Source organism: Sciurus carolinensis, chromosome 6 (genome assembly GCF_902686445.1).
Source record: "Sciurus carolinensis chromosome 6, mSciCar1.2, whole genome shotgun sequence".
Classification (NCBI taxonomy): Eukaryota; Metazoa; Chordata; class Mammalia; order Rodentia; family Sciuridae; genus Sciurus; species Sciurus carolinensis.
The window spans coordinates 46,042,852-46,069,347 of record NC_062218.1 but is presented as its reverse complement, the minus strand read 5'-3'; the positions used below and the strand labels follow the sequence as shown (position 1 = coordinate 46,069,347).

The 26,496-nt window shown below is 35.8% G+C and overlaps 1 protein-coding gene across 3 annotated transcripts in view; it reads right to left on the bottom strand.

The window, feature by feature from the left end:
• Nucleotides 1-16,157: 16,157 nt before the first annotated feature.
• The window catches only part of Gpbp1 (GC-rich promoter binding protein 1), a 60,021-nt gene continuing 49,682 nt past the window's right edge, over nt 16,158-26,496 (bottom strand). For all 3 annotated transcript variants that reach the window (XM_047555109.1, XM_047555107.1, XM_047555110.1), the window contains 4 exons: nt 24,917-25,084; nt 24,269-24,456; nt 21,687-21,789; nt 16,158-16,748 (listed from right to left, as the gene is read on the bottom strand). In XM_047555109.1, the coding sequence (XP_047411065.1) occupies nt 16,590-16,748; nt 21,687-21,789; nt 24,269-24,456; nt 24,917-25,084 (618 nt within the window). In that variant the 3' untranslated portion in view covers nt 16,158-16,589. The remainder of the gene's footprint in view (nt 16,749-21,686; nt 21,790-24,268; nt 24,457-24,916; nt 25,085-26,496) is intronic.

Here is a 26,496-nt window from a genome sequence, read left to right as displayed (position 1 = left end):
GGCCTCCCTTTTCATCACCTGTGTTCCCAGAGCCTAGGGATCCTCTACCTCAGACATTCCTAGTCACAGAATGTGAGTTCTTCCAACTCTCCCTTTCAATCACTTTGGTGAACCTCCAGAAAATACATACATGTCTCCACGTTCTTCACTTTGCCCTGTACCTGAGCCTGAAATCCCTAAAGTAATGATCTCACTCGGCTCCTTTCCACTGTGTAGTCATCCCTTTGTGTCCATGAAGCATCAGTTCCGGGCCCTTACAGATACCAAAATCCAAGGATGCTCAAGTCCTTGTATAGTGACATACTGTTTGCATATAACCTATGCACATCCCAAACACTTTAGGTCATCTCTATGTTACTCCTTATAGTGTTTAAAGAATAGCAAGAAAAAAGTTTTTACCTTGTTACGGCTTAGATATTAGGGTGTCACCCTCAAGTTCATGTGTGAGACAATGCAAGAAAGTTCAGAGGTGAATTGGTTGGGTTATGAGCATATTAACCTACACAGTGAATTAATTCCCTGATAGGAATTGACTAGGTGGCCACTCGAAGCAAGTAGGGTATGGCTGGAGGCATGGGGCATGTCTTTGGGATATGTATTTTGTCCATGCTGAAGGGTTCGCTCTCTCTCCTTCCTGGTGTGATGTCTTGAGCTGCTTTCCTCCACCACACTCTTTCGTCATGATATTCTGCCTCATCTTGGGGCCCAGAGCAATGCAGTAGGCTGTCTATGGACTGAGACCTCTGAAACTGTGAGGCCTAAATAAATTTTCCTCCTCTAAAATTATTCCAAATCTTTTGATCACAGCAGCAAAGGGCTAATTAAAACATACATGCTCTGTGCAGACACAAATTTTTTTAAATATTTTCAATTCACAGTTGGTTGAATCTGTGGATTTGGAACTTGCAGAAATGGAGAGCTGACATTACTGGTCCATAGGGCAACTGAGTGATCTGTAAGTCTTTAACAGTTTGGGAAATAAAAGGAACTCAGTATACTACAGCATATCATCAGATTTGCTAAATTCCTAGTAATAACTGGGACAAACACCATATATTCTCCACATATTTAAGAGTTACTGTGAATATAGTCACCCTCACTCTTGTTTTAGAATAAACCTACAAATTCACAAAGTAAAATATTCATCTCTTTTTGAAGAATAACAAGAAAAAAAGTTAAAATAAATGAAAGTAAAAATACAAAAAAAGTTTGACATTCTTATTATGAAATAAATATATACTCTCAAAAGAAATGCAGATCCATGCAGAGGTAAAGTAAAATAAGACTAGAATAAAAGACCAGAGGCAGCTAAAGAACACCGCCAAGTATACAACACATTCCTCTTAGAAAACTGTGACAGTGAAAACCACCCAACTTTTTTTGCAATGGAAGAGTAAAAATAAGAGTTATGGTAGATTGGTCAGCTTGGGAAATTACTTCCAGTGAGAAATTACTTCATAATGAACATCATCATTTCAATATGTATCAAAATGAAATAGAAAATGGGTATTAAAATCATATAATTTGATGTGCAAAAATATTTTGGAGTGGAAGGAAAGTCCCATTAAAACTTAGAAGACGCACCAAAATCCTAATAGGGTTTGAGATTAAAATATTTTCTAAATTGCTTTGCAATATTATGCCACCTGAGGGCGCCAAAGCTTTAAAAATCTTTTCACTATGTTCTGAAAAGATTTTCAAATTCTTCAATGAATATTTATTGATCATTGTTATGTTTTGCGGACAGGGAGCTATATTAAGGATAAAAAGGTAAATTAAACATGATCACAGTCCTTGGTCAGTGAACTCTACATCAGGCAGGCAGCGGGCAGGGATAGGAATGGGGGACTTGGAACTGCAGAGAATGTCTCAGGTCATTTTTGGTTTTTTGTTTGTTGGGGTGTTTGGGGATTGAACCCAGGGTCTTACGCCTGCTAAGCAAGCATTGGATCACTAAGTTACACCCCAGCCCAAATATCATATTGAGTTAATTCTTGGCATTAGATCTGAGTACATCCAATCTACATTCAATCTCTTGACAGTGGTTCTCTGAATTCAGACTCCTAGGAGTTGCTGAGACCCTTTCAGGTTGATTGAGGTCAAAACTACTTTCATGAATATACTAACATGTTTTTGCTTTTTGACTTTTTTTTTTTTAAACTTACTTTCATTTTCTTATGCATGTATTGTTTTCCCCAAAAACTATATAACACAAGACAATGGTCTTGCTTTGCTAAGTAATGAAATGTGTGCTTGTACAGTGTGTGTGTGTGTATGTGTGTGTGTGTGTGTGTGTGTGTGTGTGTTTAATTTCTATGACAGTAGGTTTAGGTGATAAATTTGTACATTTTAAGAAACTTAGTTTGTTGTCTGTACTGTCAGGGGTCTCTTGCAAGCTGTCTTCAATTATACCTACTATGATCTCTATAATCTCATTATCCAAGGGATTAGTATTTTAAAACTCAGATATTTTTCTTATATCTCTGGAAACAGTAATAATACATATTTTAATATATTATTGTAATAATATTATTTTTATTTATTTTGTAATATTTAAAAATTCTCGGGAACTTTTCCAAATTTTAAAAGCACTGAGAGCTGGCAAAGCATCACCTCTGGGAGTGTATGAGGGGTTTCTAGAAGAGACTGGTATTTGAATCAGTGGTCAGGAAGAAGATTCCCCCCTCGGGGCTGGGGAGATAGCTCAGTCGGTAGAGTGCTTGCCTTGTAAGCACAAGGCCCTGGGTTCGATCCCCAGCACTGCAAAAAAAAAAAAAAAAAAAAAAAAAAAAAAAGATTTCCCCCTCACCCAATGTGGGAGGGTACCACACAGTCAGTTGAGGGCCTGGAAAGAACAAAAAGGTAGAGAAAAGGTGAATCCTCTCTTCTGGAACTGGAATACCCGTCTTCTCCTACCTGTGAGCACCAGAGTTCCAAGTTCTCTTAGACCTCAGACTAAGAGTTAAGCCCCATCAGTTTCCCTGTTCACAGGTCTCTGGAACCTACACTGAGCCATGTTACCAGCTTCCCTGGTTCCCAAGCTTGTAGGCAGCCTACTGTGGGTCTTCGCTGCTTCCTTTGATTTCTTAACTGAATGTTCAGGCATTCGGCAGTGACAATTGAATCAGGGCTTTAAATATAAAATCTTAGCTGAAGTATGGGCTTCTGTAGTCTGTGCAATGTAATCACCTATAAGATGTTTTGGTGGCTATTTCATTTCTAATTTGGAAAAACTGCAACAAATTTTTCTTGGTTTTTAAAGATCTCATCACTTCTGTTTAAATTTTGTGCTAATTTCCAAAAGATCATTTAGATTTGTCCACTGTGATCACCTGCAGTCTGGCAGTATATCAACTACTTTTTGAGTGCAGATTGCTCACTGACTGGTGCCTGTCATCTACCATTTGCCTGTCTCTTACCTACCCATCACCCACAGCCCGAGGTCCACCTGCCAATCATTCACCGAGAGCCAGCAGACCAACCACAGACCACCAGTGGATGGCCAGCTGCCCATACCTGGAAGTCCACTATCACAGTACCTACAGGACCCCCAGACCAACTGACCATGGCCCACCTCCAGGACCTCTCAACCAGACCGACCACACCCCATCTCCAGGGCCCCCAGCCAACCATGCCCACACACTGAGCTGCAGCTCCCCATTTGCCAATACATTTGGAAGCCAGAGCAGCCATCTTGGATTATCCTGGAAGTGGTAGATGAGAATCTTAAAGTGGGGCAAATCCCATCCTGAGACACCTGCTGGAAACTGGAAGCTCATTATCAGGTACGTCTCATGCATCAGACTACTGAAGACTGGGAGGTTTGAATACTATATGACTGTTACAGTGTAGATTTTCTTTTCTTTTCTCCTTTTTGAAAATTTTTGTAAGTTTTTATTTCTTTACTTTTCTCGCTCTACTTTCCTTTTGTTTACCTGCTTCCTCAGAGTCTCTTTCTCCCTTTTCTCATGCTAACAACCAACTTCTTTTGATTACTTTCATTCTTTCTATGATCTAGAACTTCTATGTACTCTTTTGTTATTCCATTAACAGTTACATCCTACACCCCTCCCCATCCTCATTGTCCTCCATTAGAAACTGCAGAACTTATTTCAAATTTATTTGTTATACGGTAGATAAAAACTGAACTCATTTTGTTTATTATGACTGTATTGTTAATGTTTTCATAGGGACTATTTGGTTTAGGGTTGCATATTGTCTGTACTGGGCACTGCTAATATTGATCTCCCCCTTAAAGAAGAGGTTTTGGAAACCTATAGGGTCACTATAAGCCTACAGGGGGAAAACTGCAATACCCCAGATCTGCACTGCTAGAGGGGAAGATACATGAACAACATGAAAAAACAAGGGAAGAAAATGATCCATACAAACCTAGATTCTATATTAATAGAATCCAGTGAGAGTATGGTAGAAAAATGTCAGAAAAGGAGTTCAGAATATTCATAATTAAAACAATTCGTGAAGCAAAGGATGAGATAAAAGAGAAAATGCAGGCAATGAATGATCACTCCAATAAGCATTTGAAAGAGCAATGCAGGAAGCAAAAGATCATTTCAACAAAGAGATAGAGATTCTCAAAAACAAAAAAAGAAAAGAAACCAAACAGAAATCCTTGAAATGAAGGAAACAATAAATCAAATTAAAAACTCAATGGAAAGCATCACTAACAGAATAGACCACTTGGAAGACAGAACCTCAGACAATGAAGACAAAAGATTTAATCTTGAAAATAAAGTTGCCCAAACATATAAGATGGTAAGAAATCATGAACAGAACCTCCAAGAACTATGGGACATCATGAAAAGACCAAATTTAAGAATTATCGGGATTGAGGAAGGCACACAGATACAAACCAAAGGAATGAACTACCTAGTCAATCAAATAATATCAGAAAAATCCTCAAACCTGAAGAATGAAATGGAAAATCAAATACAAGAGGCTTACAGAACACCAAATGCACAAAATCACAACAGATCCACACCAAGGCACATTATAATGAAAATGTCTAACATACAAAATAAAGATAGGATTTTGAAGGCTGCGAGAGAAAAGTATCAGATTACATATAGGGGGAATTCAATACAGAGATCCGCAGATTTCTCAGACCAGGCTCTAAAAGCTAGAAGGGCCTGGAACATATTTCAAGCTCTGAAACAACATGAATGCCAACCAAGAATCCTATACCTATCAAAACTAACCTTCAGATTTGAAGGTGAAATAAAATCCTTCCATGATCAACAAAAGTTAAAAGAATTTACAAGTAGGAAGCCTATGCTACAGAATATTCTCAGCAAAATATTCCATGAGAAGGAAATGAAAAACAACAATGTAGGCCAGCAAAGGGAGGAACTACCTTAAAGGAAAAACCAACCAAAGGAAAAACAAGTCAAGTTAAAAATCAAAAAAAAGCCCAAATGACTGGGAATACAAATCATATCTCAATAATAACCCTGAATGTTAATGGCCTAAACTCATCAATCAAAAGACATAGACTGACACAATGGATTAAAAAGAAGGACCCAAGAATATGCTGCCTTCAAGAGAGTCATCTCATAGAAAAGGACATCCACAGACTAAAGGTGAAAGGATGGGAAAACACCTACCATGCACACATACTCAGTAAAAAAAGCGGGGGTTTCCATCCTTATATCAGATAAAGTGGACTTAAAGCCAAAGTTAGTCAGAAAGGATAAAGAAGGACATTTCATACTGCTTAAAGGGAACCATAAATCAGGAAGCCATAACAATCATAAATATTTATGCCCCAAACAATGGTGTATCCATGTAAATCAAACAAATCCTTCTCAATTCCAGGAATCAAATAGACCACAACACAATGATTCTGGGTGATTTTAACACACCACTGTCACCACTGGATAGATCTTCCAAACAAAAACTAAACAAAGAAACCATAAAACTTAATAACACAATCAACAACTTAGACTTAACAGACATATATGGAATATTCCATCCATCAACAAGCAAATTCACTTTCTTCTCAGCAGCACACAGAAACTTCTTGAAAATAGACCATCTGTTATGCCATAAAGAAGCCCTTAGTAAATGCAAAACACAGACTACCTTGTGTTCTATCAGATCATAATGGAATGAAATTAGAAATCAATGACAAAATAAGACAGAAATTACTCCAACACCTGGAGAGTAAATAATATACTATTGAATGAAACATGGATAACAGAAAACATCAAGGAGATTTTAAAAAAAAATGCTTACAGGTAAATGAGAATGATGATACAACATATCAAAAGCTCATTTAACCAAGTGCCACACACTGTATAGTACTTGGTCACATAAGCCAATTCCCCTCATAAATAACCTATCAATCCATCATACTGGTTCTGTCTCCTTGGAGAACCCTAATACAGATATCTTCCCCTTGGCTTTAATTACTTACTTTATTGTGTCTTATGTGGCAGAACATTTTCAAATAGTTATAGTGATAGCAAACTGCTGCATTATTTTTAGACCACAGTTTAAAGAAAAAGGAAAACTGTACTGGATTAAAGAGTATCCTCCCAAAATTCACGTTCCCCTGGAACCTCAAAATGTAACCTTATGTAAGGTTGAGCCCTAACCCAATGACTGGCATCGTTATAAGAGAAAACAGAGTCACACAGGGAAAGCATTCATGTGAAGATGGAGGGAGAGACTCGGAACACTACCGCCACAAGCCAAGGGAATGCCAAGGATTGCAGGCAGTCAGCAGATACTAGAAAGAGGCAAGAATCCTCTCCTAGCATCCTTCCAACAGTTGATCTACTTCCTATTCCAGAATGATTCAACAAACTTCTAGTATTTAAAGTCACCCAATGTGTGGGTCTTTGCCCTAGGAAACTAACAGCAAATATTTTAAACATAAATGGAATGCACTCTTTAAAAGACAAGATATACAGACAGAAGCATCTTATAGATTTTTGCTCTGCACTTAGAGAAACATTAGAGGTTATATTTAAAGACATTCAATTGACACTGAATGCCTGAAAATTCAGCAGAAATCACACGTGTGCTGCTTCTCAATGACACAGCAACTCATAAAATTAAAAACTTAGTTGCAAATACGAAGACTGAACCATAGATCATCTGCAAAATTGTACTTGCCTTACAAATGGACAAATCTAGAGATGTGGTTGGATGTGCTGTCTTGCTCATCTTCATTTGGTATCAGCACCAACTAATTATGGAATAATATCTTCTTTTATGTGAACACTTGCCAGTAGCCTCAAGTGATGCTGAAATAGTCAAAGCATTGAGTACCTTTTTTGAATCACAAGCTTTTTACTGGAACAAATGTTTTGAATACTTTCAATGATGGTGCAAAAGAAATGGATAAATTGATGATTTAGCCCAAATCAAGCTAGTGGTATCAAAGAGTACAGTATTAGTAATCACTGCATTCTTCACTCTGAGATACTTAATAGTAAAGGGGGGAAATGCCAGCCTCTTATTAACTCTTATTACATTTCAAATCTTGAGTACACATCTTTTAAATTGTCTGTTTGATGCAATAGGACATGCACTGAATGCTAAATGTTCCAGGTTATTTATTCAGATTTTGCTGTTTGGAAAGCAAGAGGCAAATAAATTACACCAGTATATCTAAAGTAGCTTGTGATTTTTGATGAGTCACAATGAAAACTAACAATTTTTAAAGTATGAGTTAAATTTTTTATCTATAGAATTTTTTCAGTAAAATCACACCTTATAAAACAAAGATATGTAATTTCATTTTTTTAATACACCGACACTGAACCATCCAAGTGATTATTGCTACCTTCAGAGTAGTCCTGTTGCACACTTCTGCACTTTTATTGACACTCGACATAAATCAGTCACAGAGAAAGTGTTTTAGTGTGTAAATGATTCTGGTGGTATTCCTTAGAACATTTTTGGAAATTTGAGGTAGGGGGGGTGGTCCCCTGAAGTCAGGACATATTTTAAATATTTTGATAGCAGCATTTTTTAGTTTTGGAGGACCCTGTTTAGCAAGCTGTAGGATTCTTTCTTCCTCTCATTGTGAAACAAACCACAGAATAGTACATAAATAACATATGCACTATGGATGTCTGAACTAATTTGTTATATTTTTAGAAATGCAAAACACACCTATTCGAAGTATTGGAGGTCTTACAGAAATGAGCACATTTTCAAATATTGAAAATGTACTTAGCTACACTGAGGATCCAAGATACATATTCCCTGGATTTAATGATATCTAAAGGTATAGATTTTTATATCTCCTCATTCATTAGAACATTTTCTTTACAGTAATTGCTCAATAATTATTCAATTACTTGATTTTTAATGAGTCACTTTGGACAGGAAAGAAAAAATGGAATTATTAAAAGAGAAAAAATGCTCCTCTGGCCCTGTAATGCTTAATGAAAACAGAGGTGATGGAGTGAGAAGAGTAACTCTGCTGCATAGAGGCAGGTCTGAGGCAAAATCTCTAGGAGTGTCCATGCCAGAGCTTGGCAGAGACTGCAATGGTCCGGGCTCTTTCCAGTGACCTGCTGTTCCTGCCCCTGCTCTGCACCAGAGGCTGATGGCAATGTAATATTGAGTGACTCCACTACAGGCAATGTAACCTTACAGGATGAGGCCATGTACTTCATCTGGGAAGATGGAGTCTCCTTGGTGAGGCTGACATCTGTATCAGTTTGATGCTGGAGCACTTTGCACTTATGTCTTCACTGGGTTATTGTTGGCCAGAGAGAATACTGAGGACATGACTTCAGAGTAGGGTGTGTCTGTGAGAAGAATATCACAAAATCTGGACTCTAAAGCCAGATCCATCAACCCAGAAGGCTCATTTCTGTGAGATGTGTGTCCTCATAAAGATGTTTTGCACCTGACTGAGTGCCAAAGAAATTGTGCAGAAGTGGGGCATGTGGGAAACAATTGTTTCAGTACAAATTTTCACTAATATCAGAAAGGAGCAGTGGAGAGAAACCCCACAGCAAGGACATGGGCCAGGCTTCCTCTGTGAAAAGCTTCAGCATTTGTGCATGAGGGAAGCCCTTCACCTGTGGGAAGACTGGGAATGACTTTCTGGTCAATGTGGGACTTCTTCAGTACCAGATTGTTCACAAGGGATGAAGCTACATGGTGTGACCAAGTTTGAGGAGGTCTTCCAGCATGGAAAAAGTCACAAACATGGTGAATGCAGGAAGACCTTCTATTACAAACACATTTGTTCAGCACCAGAGAATCCACACTGGATAAGGACTGAGTTCAGTGGCTACTTTCAGCTACAAGGACCATTGTTGTCTATGGGTTAGTCAGCTTTTCATCACTGTGACCAAAATACCTAACACAAACAACTTTAAAAAGGAGAAGCCTATTTTGGCTCACATTTTCAGAGGTTTAGTTCATGGTTGGTTGGGTTCATTACTTTAGACCCGAGGTGAGGCAGAACATCATGGCAGAAGTGCATGGCAGACAGGAAGCAGAGAGGGAGACCATAGGAGAATGCAAAGATGAGGTGGAGTCTCCAAGGGCACACCCACAGTGACCTACTTCCAGATACCCCACCTGGTTACCACCCAGTAGTCCTTTCAAAATTATTAGTGGTGGATTGGTGCGTTAATGGTGCAATAATTAGTGGTGGATTAATGCACCAATGAGGCTAGAGCCTTCATGATCCAGTCATTTCCTAGAAGCCCCACCTCTGGACATTGCTGCATTGCCTTTAACACATGAGCTACATTCCAGATGCAAGTCATAAGTCACGGGCCTGGCAACTGCCTCACATTGTTAAGGTATAGGCAATAATAAAACCTTGTTGTTTAAAATAGGCAAAAATTATTACAACAAATATGACCTCATATCCGTGAGGTCATTTTAGGATAGGTATTATTGATTAGACTGCAATAGGCAACTTCAAACAAGATTTCTATTCAACCTTTCCATCCCAATGTGCCAGGAACGGTTTGCTTTTCATTGCCAACATGTACCCCTGTGTGCCTTTCCCCGGTCACACCTGAAAGAGGCATTCATGTTTTCTTTCCTGCCTCACCCTGCAGTTACTTTTCGGTCTTTGTTTTTGCAGTGCTGGGGATTGAACCCAGGACATTCTACCACTGAACTACATATCCAACCCTTTTTTATGCAGGGTCTCACTAAGTTGCTGAGGCTGGCCTTGAAATTATCAACCTCCTCCCTCAGCCTGTCAAGTAGCTAGAATTACAGGTGTGCACCACCATACCCAGCTTCATCCTGAAGTTTTAAGCAATCATAATATGGACGTCAATCTTATTTAAGTGCATTAAACAGAAGAACATTAAGCCTGACATTCCATTTTTAGTATCTTTGATAGCTCCCACTGCATGAAAGATAAGTCCAGTTAAAACAGTAAAAATTCTTCATGATTTGGTCCTGCTGCCTCACCAGGCTCATTTCCCTCTAATCTATACTGAGATTCTAAGCTTCTTGAACTCAAAAAGATGTAACATGCCTTTTGTACATGTCAGTTCCTTTGCCTAAAATCCTTCCGCCCTATTGTTGCTTATTCCTTAAAACCAAGTGATACCCTCTGGAAGCCTGCCTGAACTGTTATCCTATGCTAACTCTGAACACTATGCACCTGAAAACTCATTTGCAAGGGTCTATTCAACAAGTCTGGAATCAGTTTCGACACCCAGTTATCATTATCTTTGTACTCAACACAAGATCTAGCCTAGACAGCTTTAGTTTTACTGACTTAAGTTGTTTTAAATGGGGAAGTTGCAGTTACAAGAAATACTCGCTACCAAAGAAGTTGACTGGTCATAACAAAAAACTAGGGAAGACTTTCACTCTGCACTTTCTCTCTCAGGTCAGATCCTTTTTTGTGCAGGTTAGGTAGAGTAGATTGAACCTGGGCACCAGCTGGACTGATTACACCTGACTCTAGCTAAGTCTGGTAGGGTTCTCTGTCCTTGCAACTTCATTTTCCATGGATTTAGACCCCATGGGTTACCTCTAGAGTGGCTTCATTGTTGCAGAAGATGCTCCCATTCTTTAACTCTTGGGTTTTGGGTCCAATACATAGATTTCACTTGCTTCCATCACAGATTTTCCTATTCATCTCTACCCCAGGAAGAATTTTTCAGTACTGCCCTCTTCATTGTGCCTAGTTTTGTTTGCCGGTAGACCATGTAAGATATTAATCATGAACATCTGCCAGTCCTCAAACACAGAAACCAAAATCCTAGAAAACAATAACTAGCAAATCAATGCCAAACACTGAACTCTCATTCGTTTCAAAACTGTCCTATTTATATGCTTTTGCTGGTAGAGATATTTCTGGTTCTCATCATATTCATAATAAAGACAAACACATTCTCCTCACCAAAAACTTCCCAAATGAGGACAAAAATAAGCTGTAATTTCCAAATATAAAGAGTTTTCTTTTAAAATAAATGGTCCAGGTCATTACTGGCACTATCCAGTTGGGACAGTTTTATCTTAAATACTCAAAAATAGAGAATGCTGGGAAGCCAAAAAAAAAAAAAAAAAAAAAAAAAACCACCTCACTTTTGGTGATCTGTCCTTTGAAAACTGCCTCTATGGGGCTGGAGTTGTGGCTCAGTGGTAAAGCACGTAACTGGCACGTGTGAGGTACTGGGTTCAATACTCAGCACCACATTAAAATAAAGGTATTGTGTCCATCTGCAACTAAAAAATATTTTTTTTAAACTGCCTCTGTTTCATCAAGTTTTTCATTTTCTCAGAAAATTTGTATTACACTGATAAATTTACCTTTCATTGTGATTTGGGACACACATAGACTTTATCTTGTGTGGACACATTACAATCAGGCTTTACAAATGGGGTGGAACTGGGCATGATGGATCACACCTGTAATCCCAGCAACTTGGAAGGCTAAGGCAGGAGGATTAAAAATTCAAAGCCAGTCTCAGCATCTTAGCGATACCCTGTCTTAAAAAGGGCTGGGGGATGTAGTCCAGGGGTTAAGCGTCTTTGGGTTCAATCTCTGGTATCCAAATACATGCAAACATGCGTTTCCAAAAGCCTAGGCATTAAGATTTAGAACAGAGAACAGCAAATTACTGTCCCCAGCCAGTCAGTTTTTATTGGAACACAAATGCAAGAGAGATCACTGTCTATGCTGGCCCTTAAACAAGTCTGCCAACACCCAATTTAGAAAATAATTTTCAAAATTGAAACTGCAGACATCTTAATAGACAGAATAGTCTCACCATCTAGAAATAGAGGAGTTTCCTACACTCACTTCTCATTACCCAGGTTTTATCTATCCTGCCAAAGACTACTACTAAATCAAAGTTATTTCTTAAAAACTAAACACTGCCAGAATGTTAAGTCCAGACTTAAGAAGAAAAATACTAACTACAAATAAAATTAACACCTTGTGACCTCACCAAATCAAATTCTTAAAATGACTACAACCAATATCATTCTTTAAACTAATTAAAGGTAAATTTCATTGGGTTAATCAAATTGTTTTCCCGGAAACCATATTAAAATGGCACTAAAGCTATAATCAAAGTATATGCACTAAAATATTGAGTATCAAAAAAAGACATTACAGAATAAACCTATCACATGAGCTAATACCTATAATTTTTCCAAGATAACAATTTCATTACTTAGCTTATTTTCAAATACCATGTCCATTAAAAGTGAGTAAATGAAATAAGATAGAAGTATTATCTTCCTCTTGTCAAAATTCTCCAGTTCATTATCTTTGTTCACCGATAGCTGAAAACAGGACCTTAGGAGTAAGAGCAGAGGTAGCAAGTCAAAACCATTTTACCTTTTTTGGAGTGCTTATTTCCACAAAAAGCAGGAAGTGATGACTGTTTTTAAAGACTTGAAACCTTAGAAGTCCATCCCTGTAATTACTCACACAAATATGACTTATGATGGGTACATTTCAGAAAACTGATCTTATTTTAAAGGATGAATAAAATCAGATTATCATGCTTAGTTCATAACTGAGCATAATGCTAAATGAAGGAAGGAAAGATCACACAGCTCAGTTTTAATTTACTGAAAACTCAGAGAGTCCAAAGTATTTACAACCATTTAGAGTAATACTTAGTTAAAATTAATTTCAAAAATAGGTAGTAGAGGGGATGGGGTTTTAGCTCAATGGTAGAGTGCTTGCCTCACACATGTGAGACACTGGGTTCAATCCTCAACACCACATAAAAATAAAAGGTAAGGGTCCATCTACAATTAAAACATTTTTTTGAAATATAGGTAAGTACTACATGATACATATTCCTAGTGAATAACATGGTGTCAACAGTGAAATAAGATTTATGAAATATCTTTTATGGGTCCGGATTTACTCAAGGTGCTTTCAATAACGCCTTTCATCTTCATAATAACCCAGAGGAATAGACACTAATGTCTGGAGAGGTTAAGCATCTGAATTAAGGTCACAGCTAATAAGGAACAAAGTCAAACAAGGTGCCACTATTTCTACCATACCGCATGTCAATTAATTTGACTGTATATGGCCATATTCAATACATTACAATCACCAGAATTTTAAAAATAGTCTACAGCTCAGGTCACTCAAGTATGCACGTTATACCCACGTAGCATGACCTCACAGCCTTGTCTAGAGAAATGTAGTATTAAGCAGCAAAAAATAATAATCCCAACTTCTCTGCAGCACTGGAGGCTTTTAGGGATTTTGCTATTGCTTGAAATGCCCTCTGCCCATGCCTTCCACAACAGCCAAGTAACCATTAACTTCAGGAAACTAAACTGTCCAAAAGAAAACATCGCAACACCCTGCTCTCAACTAGTGATATTTAAAAATTTCAAAGCTGTAGTGATACATCCCCTATCACATACCAAAATTAAAAAGTAAAAAAAAAAAAAAATTTAAACCCCGCCCCCCAAAGGGACCTAATTCTTAAAACAACTTTTATAAAGTTTCTAAGAGATTATCAAGCACAGTAGTAGAATCTGTTATGTTAGGGTAATTTTTAAGTGAAAAAGTCATTTAACATATCCCTAAATTTCTTATGACTATTTTATAGACCATATTCTAACAAAAGGAATTATAAGCACTAGCAAAAAAGACTAAAAATGTTTAAAAACCAGATCCTTCACCATACTAATTTTAATATATATTATAAATCAATTATATGTTATCATTGTTCACTTCAACTTAATTAAAAATAAGGAAATCGGTTATTCTGATCCTTATTTTAAAATTAAATGAAAAACGTACAATTCTTGAAATACTAATTTAAATAACTGCTATATGATTTTTGCTAATTACAATTTTTATAAAAAAATGTGATGAGGGGGTTAGTGTTAAGAGGAAATTTACAAAGGAAGCACCAAGAAATTGGGGAAGTGATGAATGTTCACAACCTTGGCTGTGGTAACTTTATAGGTCAAAACATGAAATTTTATGCTTTACATATTTATGCTAACCCATACAAGAGGGCGGGAAGAAACTCACTGAGTTTAAATAGTCAAAATTACTTTTTTTTTTTTTTTGCCTGATCACTATGGCCCAATTCTGAGTTCAACAATTCCACACCAGGTTTATAATTTAACTAGTTTCTATACTTCTGGGTTCCCTTTCCAACAATAGAGTCTAAACAGCTGTCCATTATTTGCACATAAAATTAAACCATGTTAACGTAAGTCACTCTCAAATTATATGTATGGTTTTGTCCCCTTAGTAACCTTAAACTTGTTAATATCATCCCTTACTAGACAGAACTATGCCAGTGCATTTAACTATATTTACAGAAAGTAAACTCTCAAACACAGTCCATATCACAATTTGTGAAAGCACAATAAACAATAGTTAACTGTTTATAGATGGGAATTATAGAAGAAAGAACTGTCTGAATATAAAGAAAATGCCAGAAAACAAAAATTACCAAAAAGTTTTTAAAAACAAACCATATTTCTTAAGTCTCCATATACTTGTTTTAGCAAACATTAGTTTACATCTAACAGATTTCATTATCCTATTAAATAGTGCAATCGAGAGTCCCAAGTGGAAAGCTTTAGTGGATTAGATTTAATTGTGACAAACTGCATGACAAAAGCCTGTAAAAAGGCATGAAGGGTGGGGATGGATTTTAAAAGTTGATATATTTACTACCTTCTGTTACCATTAAGTCATCCTCAAAATTTTTACTCGGGTGCAACTGTGTGTCTATTTTAATTTCCTCATAACTATCAATCTCAGGGGAACAACAAAAATAAGAACATACAAGGGGGAAAAAAAACAGCTTCTGATACAAGTTGGGGAGCCTGGAGAACCATGTGGAAACAGAACATTGCATCCTTCTTAAAATGGTTTAAAAAAAAACAAACTCATAGGATTAGATCAATATGACATCAAAACCTCAAACATTTTCACTCTAAGGTAACACTCTTAACAATTGGAATAGATTTATACATGGGATGGGATGGAGGAAGCTTAAAACCAAGTAAGGATAAACAAAGAAAAATCAAAATACAATTATACAGAACTAAAATACTCTTCCAATCAGTCATAAAACAAATTGATTCCAAAATCGATGTGCAAATGGAAAGTCAATATTCAATAAGCCTATGCATACAACATTGCAAGACTTACTTTGATTTTCTAACCTCAAAAAATAACCACCATCTTTAAAGAAGAAAGTATAACTTTGAGAAGTGAACAAAGCACACTGTGTATATAGACCAATACCTTGAACACTACAGAAAACAATATTCTGAAAATCCAGTTTATTTTCCATGTTTTGGACAGATCCAGTCAGTATGATCAGTTTTTCTGCATGTGTAATAATTTATCAAAATAAGTTTTCCCACAAGACTCTTTTCATCAACTCTGAAAATCCTGATCTGACAACATAACCCAAATAAAGCTCTTGAAAAACATCTCTTAAAATTTGGAAGAAAATGTGGCAAGTCTCTCCTGTAACATTTACTGCACTACAAATGACTAAAGAGCAATTTGTTTTAAAAGGTGACTAGTACAACAGCTCTGGAAGTTAAATGTTTTAGTGCACTTTGCTCCAGTTTTAGCCAACATGCTACATTTTCCTTTTGCTCTTTTGTTTTGTTTTGTCTGGGGGTGGGGTAGGCAGTGGAGTGGGGAGGCGCACAAAGTGGACTTGAAGATTTCCACTGTATGAAAAAGATATGCTCTGCAAGCAAAACAGTGTAAGCTGCCCTTTTTTTTTTCCCCCTTAAAACCTGGACATTTTAAGACAGAAGCTTTGCAAAACATTACACAATTTTTTATTATTAAATGAGAAAATCTCATTTGTTACATCGTCACATTGCTAGTCAGAGAAATGCTGCAGTGATGAAGAAAGTCAATGTTGGATCAACCAAAGTCCTCATTTCTACAACATTCATTTACAAAGAAATAATGTTCAACATAGCCCAACACAACATTCTTGGTTTTCTTCATATTGAAGTCCCCCAAAAAAATCATCTTCTAATGGGGTATTTCACTACATAAATTATAGTTCTTCATTTTTACAATTCACCCCAAACTGCATGAGAGATGTATCACACTAAAAATTCTAAAGCTGTTAGGAAATTCTTCACACATCATCATCATCTGATGTGTCACTGCTACTTGTCTCTGTGTCATCATTCTCAATTGTGGGTTTGAAAGTGCTGTTTTTCCAGGGTCCAAACTTGAAGTCACAGATCAGGCCATTTTTCAAAATACCATTTTTTCTCAGACCATTCTTCTGCAACTAAAATGTGAAAAATAAATTAATTAATTTCCCCAAAATATTACTTATGTAAAAGTATAACCACAAATACAATTTTTTAAAAATTTAACCTCTATTCCATCCTGAGCATTCCACAGGCAATGACATGTCCAGAAAATGTGCTATTTAAATAGATACAGGTAAATGATCCAACTGATTTAACAAAATATTCCCTACTAGAAACAATCTATTTCTTTTGAAGAACCACCAATATATACCTTCTACAAGACTAATAACCAAAAAAAAAAAAAAAAGTATGTATTACAGTATAAAGAGCACAGATTTTTTAATCCATACAGGGTAGATGAGAACCAGCGTCATACTTATTAAGGCATTAGACCTTTCTAATTTTCATTTCCTTACATGAACACTGTAACAAATACACCCTGAAGTACTGCACAGCATACAATCAGCAACCATTAAATTATATACCTGAAGTTATTATGACCTAAATTAACATAATTCACAATCTGCTTTATTCCTACACTTTGTAGAGTAAGTAGAATGAAGTACACAAAGTAACAAAATCAAAAACAGTCCTTTGCTTAGCCACAAAAGTTAAGATACTAGAAAAATAAGTTTTCCATTTCTGAAAATGAGAAATTGGAACCAAAGTCCTTGGTAATAAATAAGAAATGAGTCAGAAGATCATTTATCAGAGGATAATCAGACAGTTCAACTTAGAAATTAAAAAAAGTGATATAGTTATGTTATATATATGAACATAAATAAAAGCAGGCCTTTTGACTTTCACTAAAAAAATATAAGACAGGTAATTTTCAAGTAATATCTAAATGCAATTTTCTGTAAGACCAAATTTACCCAAATAAATTAATATTTGGAAATGTCTAATATTTTTATATACCAAAGAGAATTCTTTAATCACGAGGTTTACAAATGATGTGGATAAAGTTCAATTCCAATGTCACTTTCACCATGGCTAATACTGTCATACAAATCAACTCACCAATACTGTCCTTTCAAACTGAATAAATGACTTCATCTTTAATGGGAAAAATAAAAAGCCACCACACAGGTACTGCCCATGTTCTCATTGGAGATGCTTAACACCTGATCTTGCACAGTTTGCAATCAACTGAAGAGAACTTTAATGAAAACCAAATCTATGGTCTATTTCTCAATTTTCTAAATGCTTGAATTAACTACTTAAAAGATCTAACATCTTTTAAAACCTCCTAAAACTAGTTCCTCCTCCTGCATATCACCAGTTCAGACCTGAATTTCAAAATTCTGCTGGTTCTACTTCAGATCTATTCTGTTCATCAAGAACATTTTTACTATCATTTCCCTTGTTTAGGTCCTCCATTTATTCCTCCTCTGATTTCTGCAATACATTCACAACTGATCACCCTGACTCTACTCTTACAAATTACACTTCCAAAATATACTTCACACTACAACTGCACCTTCCTCATATATTAAAAAATATACAAATATTATTTCATATTTAAAAAAAAAAAAAAACCACACCTCAAAGATGAACCTATACACACACTGTTATGGCTTGAATGTTAAATGCCCTCCAAAAGCTCACGAGTTAAAAACATGATCCCCAATGTAGTAATTCTGAGTAAAATGATTAGACTGTGAGTGATATAGCCCAATACATGGATCTATTTGATGGGTAAACAATCTGAATGGATTATTAGGTAGTGACTAAGCAGATGGGGTGGGGATGAAGACAGATCATCACCGAGAATGGGATCTTGGGCTGTATCTTGTCCCTGCCTCCTCAACCTCTCTTCTGCTGCCTGACTGCCATAACTGAGTGGTTTCCCTCTGTCTTGCATTCCACCATGAGCTTCTGCCATACCTCTGGTTCAGAGAAATGGAGTCAGTCAACCATGGATAGAGCCTCTGAACCATGAGACCAAAATAAGTCTTTCTTCCTCTAATTTGTTGTCATCAGGTGTCTCTGTCACAGGGATGAAATACTGACTAGCACAGGCATGCTGTATACCCCTAATCTAACATTTAAAGTCCTTTATAATCTGATCCCAACAAATTATTATTCTTCAATATAATATTTTATCATGGCTATAGCCTCAAATTAAGAAATCAGCCCAGTTTGGGTTCAAATTCCAGCTCTACTACTTAACTGTATAAGCCTCCCAAATCCAGAACTTTTCACAAAGCTATAGTAATCAAAATAGTGTAGTCATAACAGACACAGACCAAAGAAATGGAAAGCCAAGAAATAAACACTTGTGTACACAGTCAAGATATTTGGCAGCCATGTCAAGACATAATGGAGAAAGGACAATTTTTTCAACAAATGGTATTGGAGAGAGAAAATCCACACACAAAAGAATGATGCTGAATCTTTGCTGAATACCATTACAAATCAAAGACAGAAGATATAAACATAAGGGCTAAAAACTATAAAACCTTTCAAAAACATAACACTAAATATAGCAATGATTTCTTGGATATGACACCTAAAGTTTAAAAAAAAAAAAATTAGATTGTATCAAAATTAAATACTTTTGTGTATCAAAAGATAATTGTGGTGGGGGGGGGGGTGCTGGGGATATAGCTCAGTTGGTAGAGTGACTGCCTCCCATGCACAGGCCCTGGGTTCAATCCCCAACACCACATGAAAATAAATAAAGCAAAGGCATTGTGTTCATCTACAACAACAACAACAACAACAAAAAAAAGATAATTAGGTGGGCATAGTAGTCCATTGTCAGTAATTTCAGCAACCCAGGCGTTTGAAGTCAGTCTGGATAACTAGCCATACCCTGCCTCAAAAAGACTAGGTATATAGCTCAGTGGTAGAACACAACTGTGTTCAACACCTAGAACTCTCAAAAAAAGGTGGGGGTGAGAGGAGATAATGACAACAGAAGTGAAGAAGCAATCCACAAAATCAGTGATAGTGTAATATCAAATTTTGGTCATAGTGTAATACCAAAAAATAAATGAACTTCTACAACAATTTGATCACAACATGGGAAAATATGTGCTAGTGCTACGGGTATAAGCTCAGTGGCAAAGCACTTTGCCTAGCATGTGTGTTTGCACTGGTTTTGATCTCTAGTACCAACAATGAGAGGGAGCACAAAGGAGCTGAATGAACATTTCTCCAAACTAATGTACTAATTAATGTTCAACACCATTAATTATTAGGAAAATGCAAAACCACATTAAGTTACCAACTAGGATGATTTTTATTTTCAAAACACAGAAAATGAGCATTAGCAAGGATGTAGAGAAAGTAGAACTCTTGTACACTGTTCAGTTGTACAATGATCTCCTGTACATCACTGTAAAACAGTGCAGCCACTATGGAAAAGAAAGGCATTTAAAAAAAAAAAAAAATTGTTTTCGGTTACCATTAAATCCAACAATTCTGCTGGATACACACCCAAAATACTTGAAAGTAAGGAGTTGTACTCTTATTTTCATGGAAAAATTTTACTCAATAGCAAAAAATTTATAAGTAACCCAAGTGGCTATTCACTAATGAATGGATAAACAAAATGTGATATATATACATGATACTATTCAGCCTTAAAAAAAAGGAAGATCATTCTAACATATGCTACATACGTGAACCTTGAGAATTTAATGCTAACTGAAATAAGAACATCACAAAAAGACAAATACTCTAATTCCACTTATATGAGGTATGGAAAACTTAAATTTCATAGCGATAGAAAGTAGAATAGCAGTTTCTGGGACAAAAGGAACAGGGAATGGAGAGTTCTTCTTTAAAGGGTATGGGACTTCTGGAAAAGATGATAAGAAACACTCTGAAGGTAGGTGATAGATGCAAAACAAGGTAGATGTACTTAAGGTCATTGAACTGTGGAAGCAAAAAATTATTAAAACTGTAAATTTTATGTTTTTAAACACAATTTTCTAAAGTACAATGGGGGCAACATATTAAATTTACTCTTTAAAAAAAAAAAAGTAAAACTGCCAGATTCAGTGATGCATGCTTACATCCCAGGTACTTGGAAAGCTAAGGTAAGAGGGCCCAAGTTCAAAGATAGCATGAGTAACTTAGCAAGATCTGTCTCAAAATAAAATTTAAATAGAGCTAAGGGTACAGATCAGTGGTAGAACACTTTCTAGTATTATATGAAGCCCTGGGTTTAACCTCTACAGAGAAAGGAATGGAGATCAAGTATCTTGTATTATTAAATTAGAATGTCTAATTTACTCAAAACTCCATTTGAAGTGGCTCTGAAAATATTATCTCCATATAGAAAAGTAGCTCTGCAGGACCCCCACCACCCCGGGGGGAAAAAAAAAAAAAAAAAAACCTCTTTAATGAATTTAGAACAACATCTTAATTTTTTCATACTCTACCAAACCAACAAAACATTTCCTAATATTCTTTTTCAAAAAGGAAAACTATGCAAACATATAAGATCGTTTTTAGAGTTTGAAATATTCTTGGGCAAGGAAAAGGATCAAAGGTGAAGTTACTTAGGAAGCCACAGAGACTTACCACCCTGAAACAAACCAAATCCACCACCAAATTTAAAAGCCTGGAATACGATGAATCGTAGATAATATCATTTCTATTCATTTCTAACTACTGAAGATTTGTTTAAAGCAAAGATAATTCTGACCTATAATGTGGTATCTTAATTAATTTGTAAACAAAACTGTTATCCAGCACCCCAATGCTTACTCAAAAATTATGCAATCCTAATTTTAAAAAGGTCATTTTAAAAGTGAACTTAAAAGCCAGACATGGTAGGTGTAATCCCAGAGGCTGAGGTAAGACCATGGTCTCTAAATAAAAATGTTAAAAGATCCAGTCACACCCCGCACTAGGGGTTTGTCTCAACAGTAAAGTGCCCCTGGGCTCAATCCCTAGTACCAAAAACAAAACAAAACAAAACAAAAAAACAACAACTTGAATGATTTGGTTTTTCTTACCTGTTCACTAATAACTTGGAATTCTCTCATTTCATCCTCAGTTAAGGGAGCACATGTTTCATCATTTTCACTGTCCTCCTGCCAGCCCATCTCTTTTAACAACCTAAAAGGAAGGGAGATAATTAAGTTTCTAGATCTATAATAGGTACAAATACACATGATCCATTATCCATTATATAAAACACCCAAGATACACTGAAAGAGCATTTGTGTTTCGCTTTGAGTATCTTTCTGAAAATTAATAAATAGATCAGATAAACTATTTATAAAATATCTTGGACAGTAAAATAAGAACGAACTTTTTGTTTAACCTTTGGTGTCAAAGGTTCTGTAGGCTAGAAACTTGCAAAAGGGGAGACCTGAAGAAAATTTTCCTAATTACACCACTAAAAATAAAGATACTCTTCCCCCTTTTTCCAATTCCACCACAATCAAATGTATTGTGGCCTACTCATTAGTTTTTCTACTTTGAAAACAAAGTGTGAAACAGTTTGACCTGTCTTGGATTTTATGATTTATACTTCTATTGATATCACCTTTTAGGTGTATGCCAATCATTCCCCAACAAACAACTGAATATGAAAGAGTCATTAAGTCCTACAATAATGTAAGTTCTAAACCAGGATCTAAATTAAAAAAAAAAAAAAAAAAAAAAAGACCATAAGGTTATACTCTTTTCTTTCTACATTTTAAAGAAAATACTTCCAACTTAGGCAAATGGAGCTAAGAAAACAATGACAGGAAACACCATTTTTCTCTAGTTGGACAAACGTAAACAACGACAAGTTCCTCCTTCATACAAGGTCACTGGTCTTATACTGGTCTGATGATTTGTTTTTTAAATTGTATTCCTTACGTATTTCTGTTAATTCCATTTATACTTATTCATCTTTCAACTTGCAACTGTCATGTGTTAGCTGCTTATACACTTTCGTACCTTTTTCCCCCCACTTCAAACATAAAAAGGGTTGGGGATGTAGCTCGGTTGTAGAGTTTGATTCCAAGTGCCAAAAAATGAGGGGAGAGGAAGAACTGAAGAAGAACTGAGCAGAGTTCCACAAATCCTTCATGTTTTAATGCTGAACCATGTGGTTGTTGTTTCATTAAAATAGTAAAGGTACAATGCCTCTGCAAAATATTTGCTCTTAATTATATAAAATTATGAAGGGGGAGATGAAAGTCCTTTTTTGAATACCCTTCAAGTCTAACAATAAACCATTTTAAGCAGTTACTATTTTAAAATGTTAAAATGATAAAAATGGAAACAAAGTACCTAAGAGTTTGCAATAAAAAATAAATCACTTATTGGGGCAAATGGATATCCACATGGAAAATAAATCTGGACACCTGCCTTGACCACACCAACATTTGCATAAAAGATACAAGAAAAATGCATAAACTGAACTTTAATCAAAACCCAAAAAAGGCACCATTAATAAAGTGAAAAGACAACTCAGGATGGGAGAAGATACTGTCAAGTCATATATGTAAGAGGCTCATGCACATAACACATAAAGAGCTCTCAAAACTTAGTGATAGAACACAATTTAAAAACAGGCAAGGGCTGTGAGATAGCTCAGTTGATAGAGTGCTCACCTCGCAAGCACAAGGCCCTGGGTTTAATCCCCAACACCGCAAAAAAAAAGAAGAAAAAAAAAAAAAAAAGAAAAAACAGGCAAGGTATTTGAATAGGTGTTTCATACAAAGACAACACGTAAGAAGCAAACACATCAAAAGTTGCTCAATACTGTTAGTCATCAAGAAAATGCACAGTAAAAATCACAAAAAGATAACCACTTCAAACCCACTAGAACTGTTATAAATGAAGACAGATGGTATCAACTGTTGGCAAAACAATGGAGAAACTGGAACTTCGTGTATTGTCGATGAGGATACAAAATGACAGTTACCTTATGTCAAGAAAGCAACTCCTAAGTATGTACTCAAAAGAAATAAAGGAATGTTCACACAGAAACTTGTACATGAATGTTCAGAGCAACACTATCCATAACAGTCAAAGCAGACACTGATATCCATTAACTGATGGACAAAAATTGGTACATTCACAGTGTACTACTCAACAAAAAGAAGGTAACATGCTGAAATACAAATGAACCTTGAAAACAATATGCTTAGTCCAAGAAGCCAGATGCAGCAGACCACATATTTTGAGTCCACTTATACAAAATATTCATGAAAGGAATATCTATACTGTTAGAAAAAAATTACTGATTACGAAGGACAGAGTATAAAAACGAGGAATAAACACAAATGGGCATGGCTTTCAGGGATAATGGAAATGTTCTGAGATTGGATATTAGCGGTCGCACAACTCCAAACAGACCAAATTCATCTGTACAATTAGAAGAGGGGAAATTTACCATATATAAATCACATATAATAAACATGTTAAAAAACAAATAAATTAGGGACTGGAGTTTGGCTCAGTGATAAAGTGTCCAGTATGTACAACAACCGGCGTTCAATCGTTAGCATCACAAAAAATCAATTAAACAGAAGTTCTGTATTATCAAAATCTTATATTAAAAATGCCAGAGAAAAAAGTAAAAATAAAAACTAACCTGTGTTCTGCCTCAAGTGAACTGGAAAGAACATCAGTTTGTGGAAAGGTTGAAGACCGAATGATCTGTTGGGAAATCACTGAGGCATTGCCATTCTCTTGTGGAATTTCATTTTCATCAAAATTTCTGTTTATATCCCTTTCTTGGTGAGTACTATTGCTGTTATGCAAATTAAATGAGTCTTCATCCTAATTTGGGAGGATTAAAAAAATTAATTCTAAAGAATATAGTTACTAAGAACTTTTTAACAGATCCTGGGTCGATTCCCATTTAGAATACATAAATGTGGTACTTAGAATCATTAAATTTAGAAGACATCCTCGTATGACTAGAAAACTAAAATGAAAGGATACTAAAACTTTCTGGACCTAAGTATTCATATTTATTCAACAAAAGCAAAACCAAAAGAATGAGGGAGAAAGCAGAGAAGAAGAAAAATACCTAAACAGGAATTAAAATTTTTTTGCTTAGAAAATGAAAAATACACCAAGAGAAAAACCTACTTTAGAAGCCATTTCTTGTGCAAATGGTTAGCTAGGCCTTCATTTTCTAAGTTGAAAATCTATTAGAATTTATTCCAAGTTCCTAAATATTTGCCCACATATTTTAACATGTTAACATAAAATCGAGTTTTGCAAATTCAAGTACCTTCTCTGAGCCAGCATGGCTTTCATCTTCATGTTCTTCTTCTACTCTGTCCCTTTTCAACGCTTTCAAAAATTCACTCTTCTTATCAGTGCGCATTCGTGTCAGTTTGGTTAGACGAGGCTGCTGATTAAGTTTGTCAACAGGTGAAGAGGAATTTGAACGATTACACTAAAGGAAATTCAGAAACACTGATAAATATATAACCAGAGAACTAATGCCAATATAAAATTCACAATTATCATAGTGTTTTTACCTTTATTCACAGTGCAGAACTGGTTTAAGATCTTTCAACATCTACTTTTCTTAGTCCCTACAGAATTTTTCTTTCCCATTCGGTAAGTCAACAAAAGAATTTTCTTACCCAAAGATAATGAAGGCCTGGAATATGCACAACTATGATACTAAATAAGGAGTTTAAATATTATTTTATAAATGTATCCTGGAATTGTTTAAATATTTCTATAATACACAGAAGAGTAGTTTTTTAAGCTATGTTCCAGAATTCTAAGGTTTGAATAACAGCTTCAAAAGGACCTACTTAATGATTACAAACACACTATTTATCAGGTTAGATTTCAACAAATTTTTTTGAGAGGACAGGGAGGAAAAATGAAAAATGGATATTAACTTGAGTACTTTTATTTCTGGTTCTTTGGTTTTCATAGAATACAACAGAAAGTAAAATATTAGAACTGCAAGTGATGGACTTTTTTTAGCCATGAAAATAGACCATAAAATGCTGTTGGCATTCATGTCTATATATCATAATTAATCTAAGTACAATAAGTTAGTTAGGCATGCTGGTCCTTACAGCTCAAAAATTCTATGAGAACACAAAAAAGAAACAATACTTGGGGACTATGACTTTCCAATATGGCACCCAAAGCAATTTCAGGTATAACAATATATGTCAAGTGTCCTTGGGTTCTTGAGGGAACTCCCTGGTCTAGGAGTTTCAAAAACCTAGTCAAATGGGAACTGGGGGTGGGGGAGATATACCTGAGCTACCAGGTACTCAATTTCAGTGCAAGAAAAATTATCACCTTTACTTCTTTCTTTCTCCCTGCCTTGGTGTTAATACTAATAAAATGTCCATCATTCCAAAACAGGATGGTGGCACAAATTCTCATTATTAATCAGGGTTAAACCCTATAACTATTACAAACACCAAATAAAATTACAATCTTCATTATTATTTTCTTTAAAAAAAAGCTTTTTCTAGCAAATGGATATACAGAGGCTTCACTATATTATTTTCTCTACTGCCAAGGATGTTTGGAATTTTTCATTTAACTTTTTTCTTCTTTTTGGTACTGGGATTGAATTAGGGGTACTTAACCACTGAGCAACATCCCCAGCCCTTGTTTATATTTTATTTACAGACAGGGTCTCACTGAGTTGCTTAGGGCCTCACAATGTGCTGAAGTTGGCTTTGAACTCAAGATTCTCCTGCCTCAGCCTCCCGAACCACTGGTATTACAGGAATGTGCTGCCACACCCAGTGGGTTTAATATTATATTCCTACCTTTTCAGACTACAAAGTAGTTAGCAAGAAGAGGAAGTATCTGAATAATCTGTGC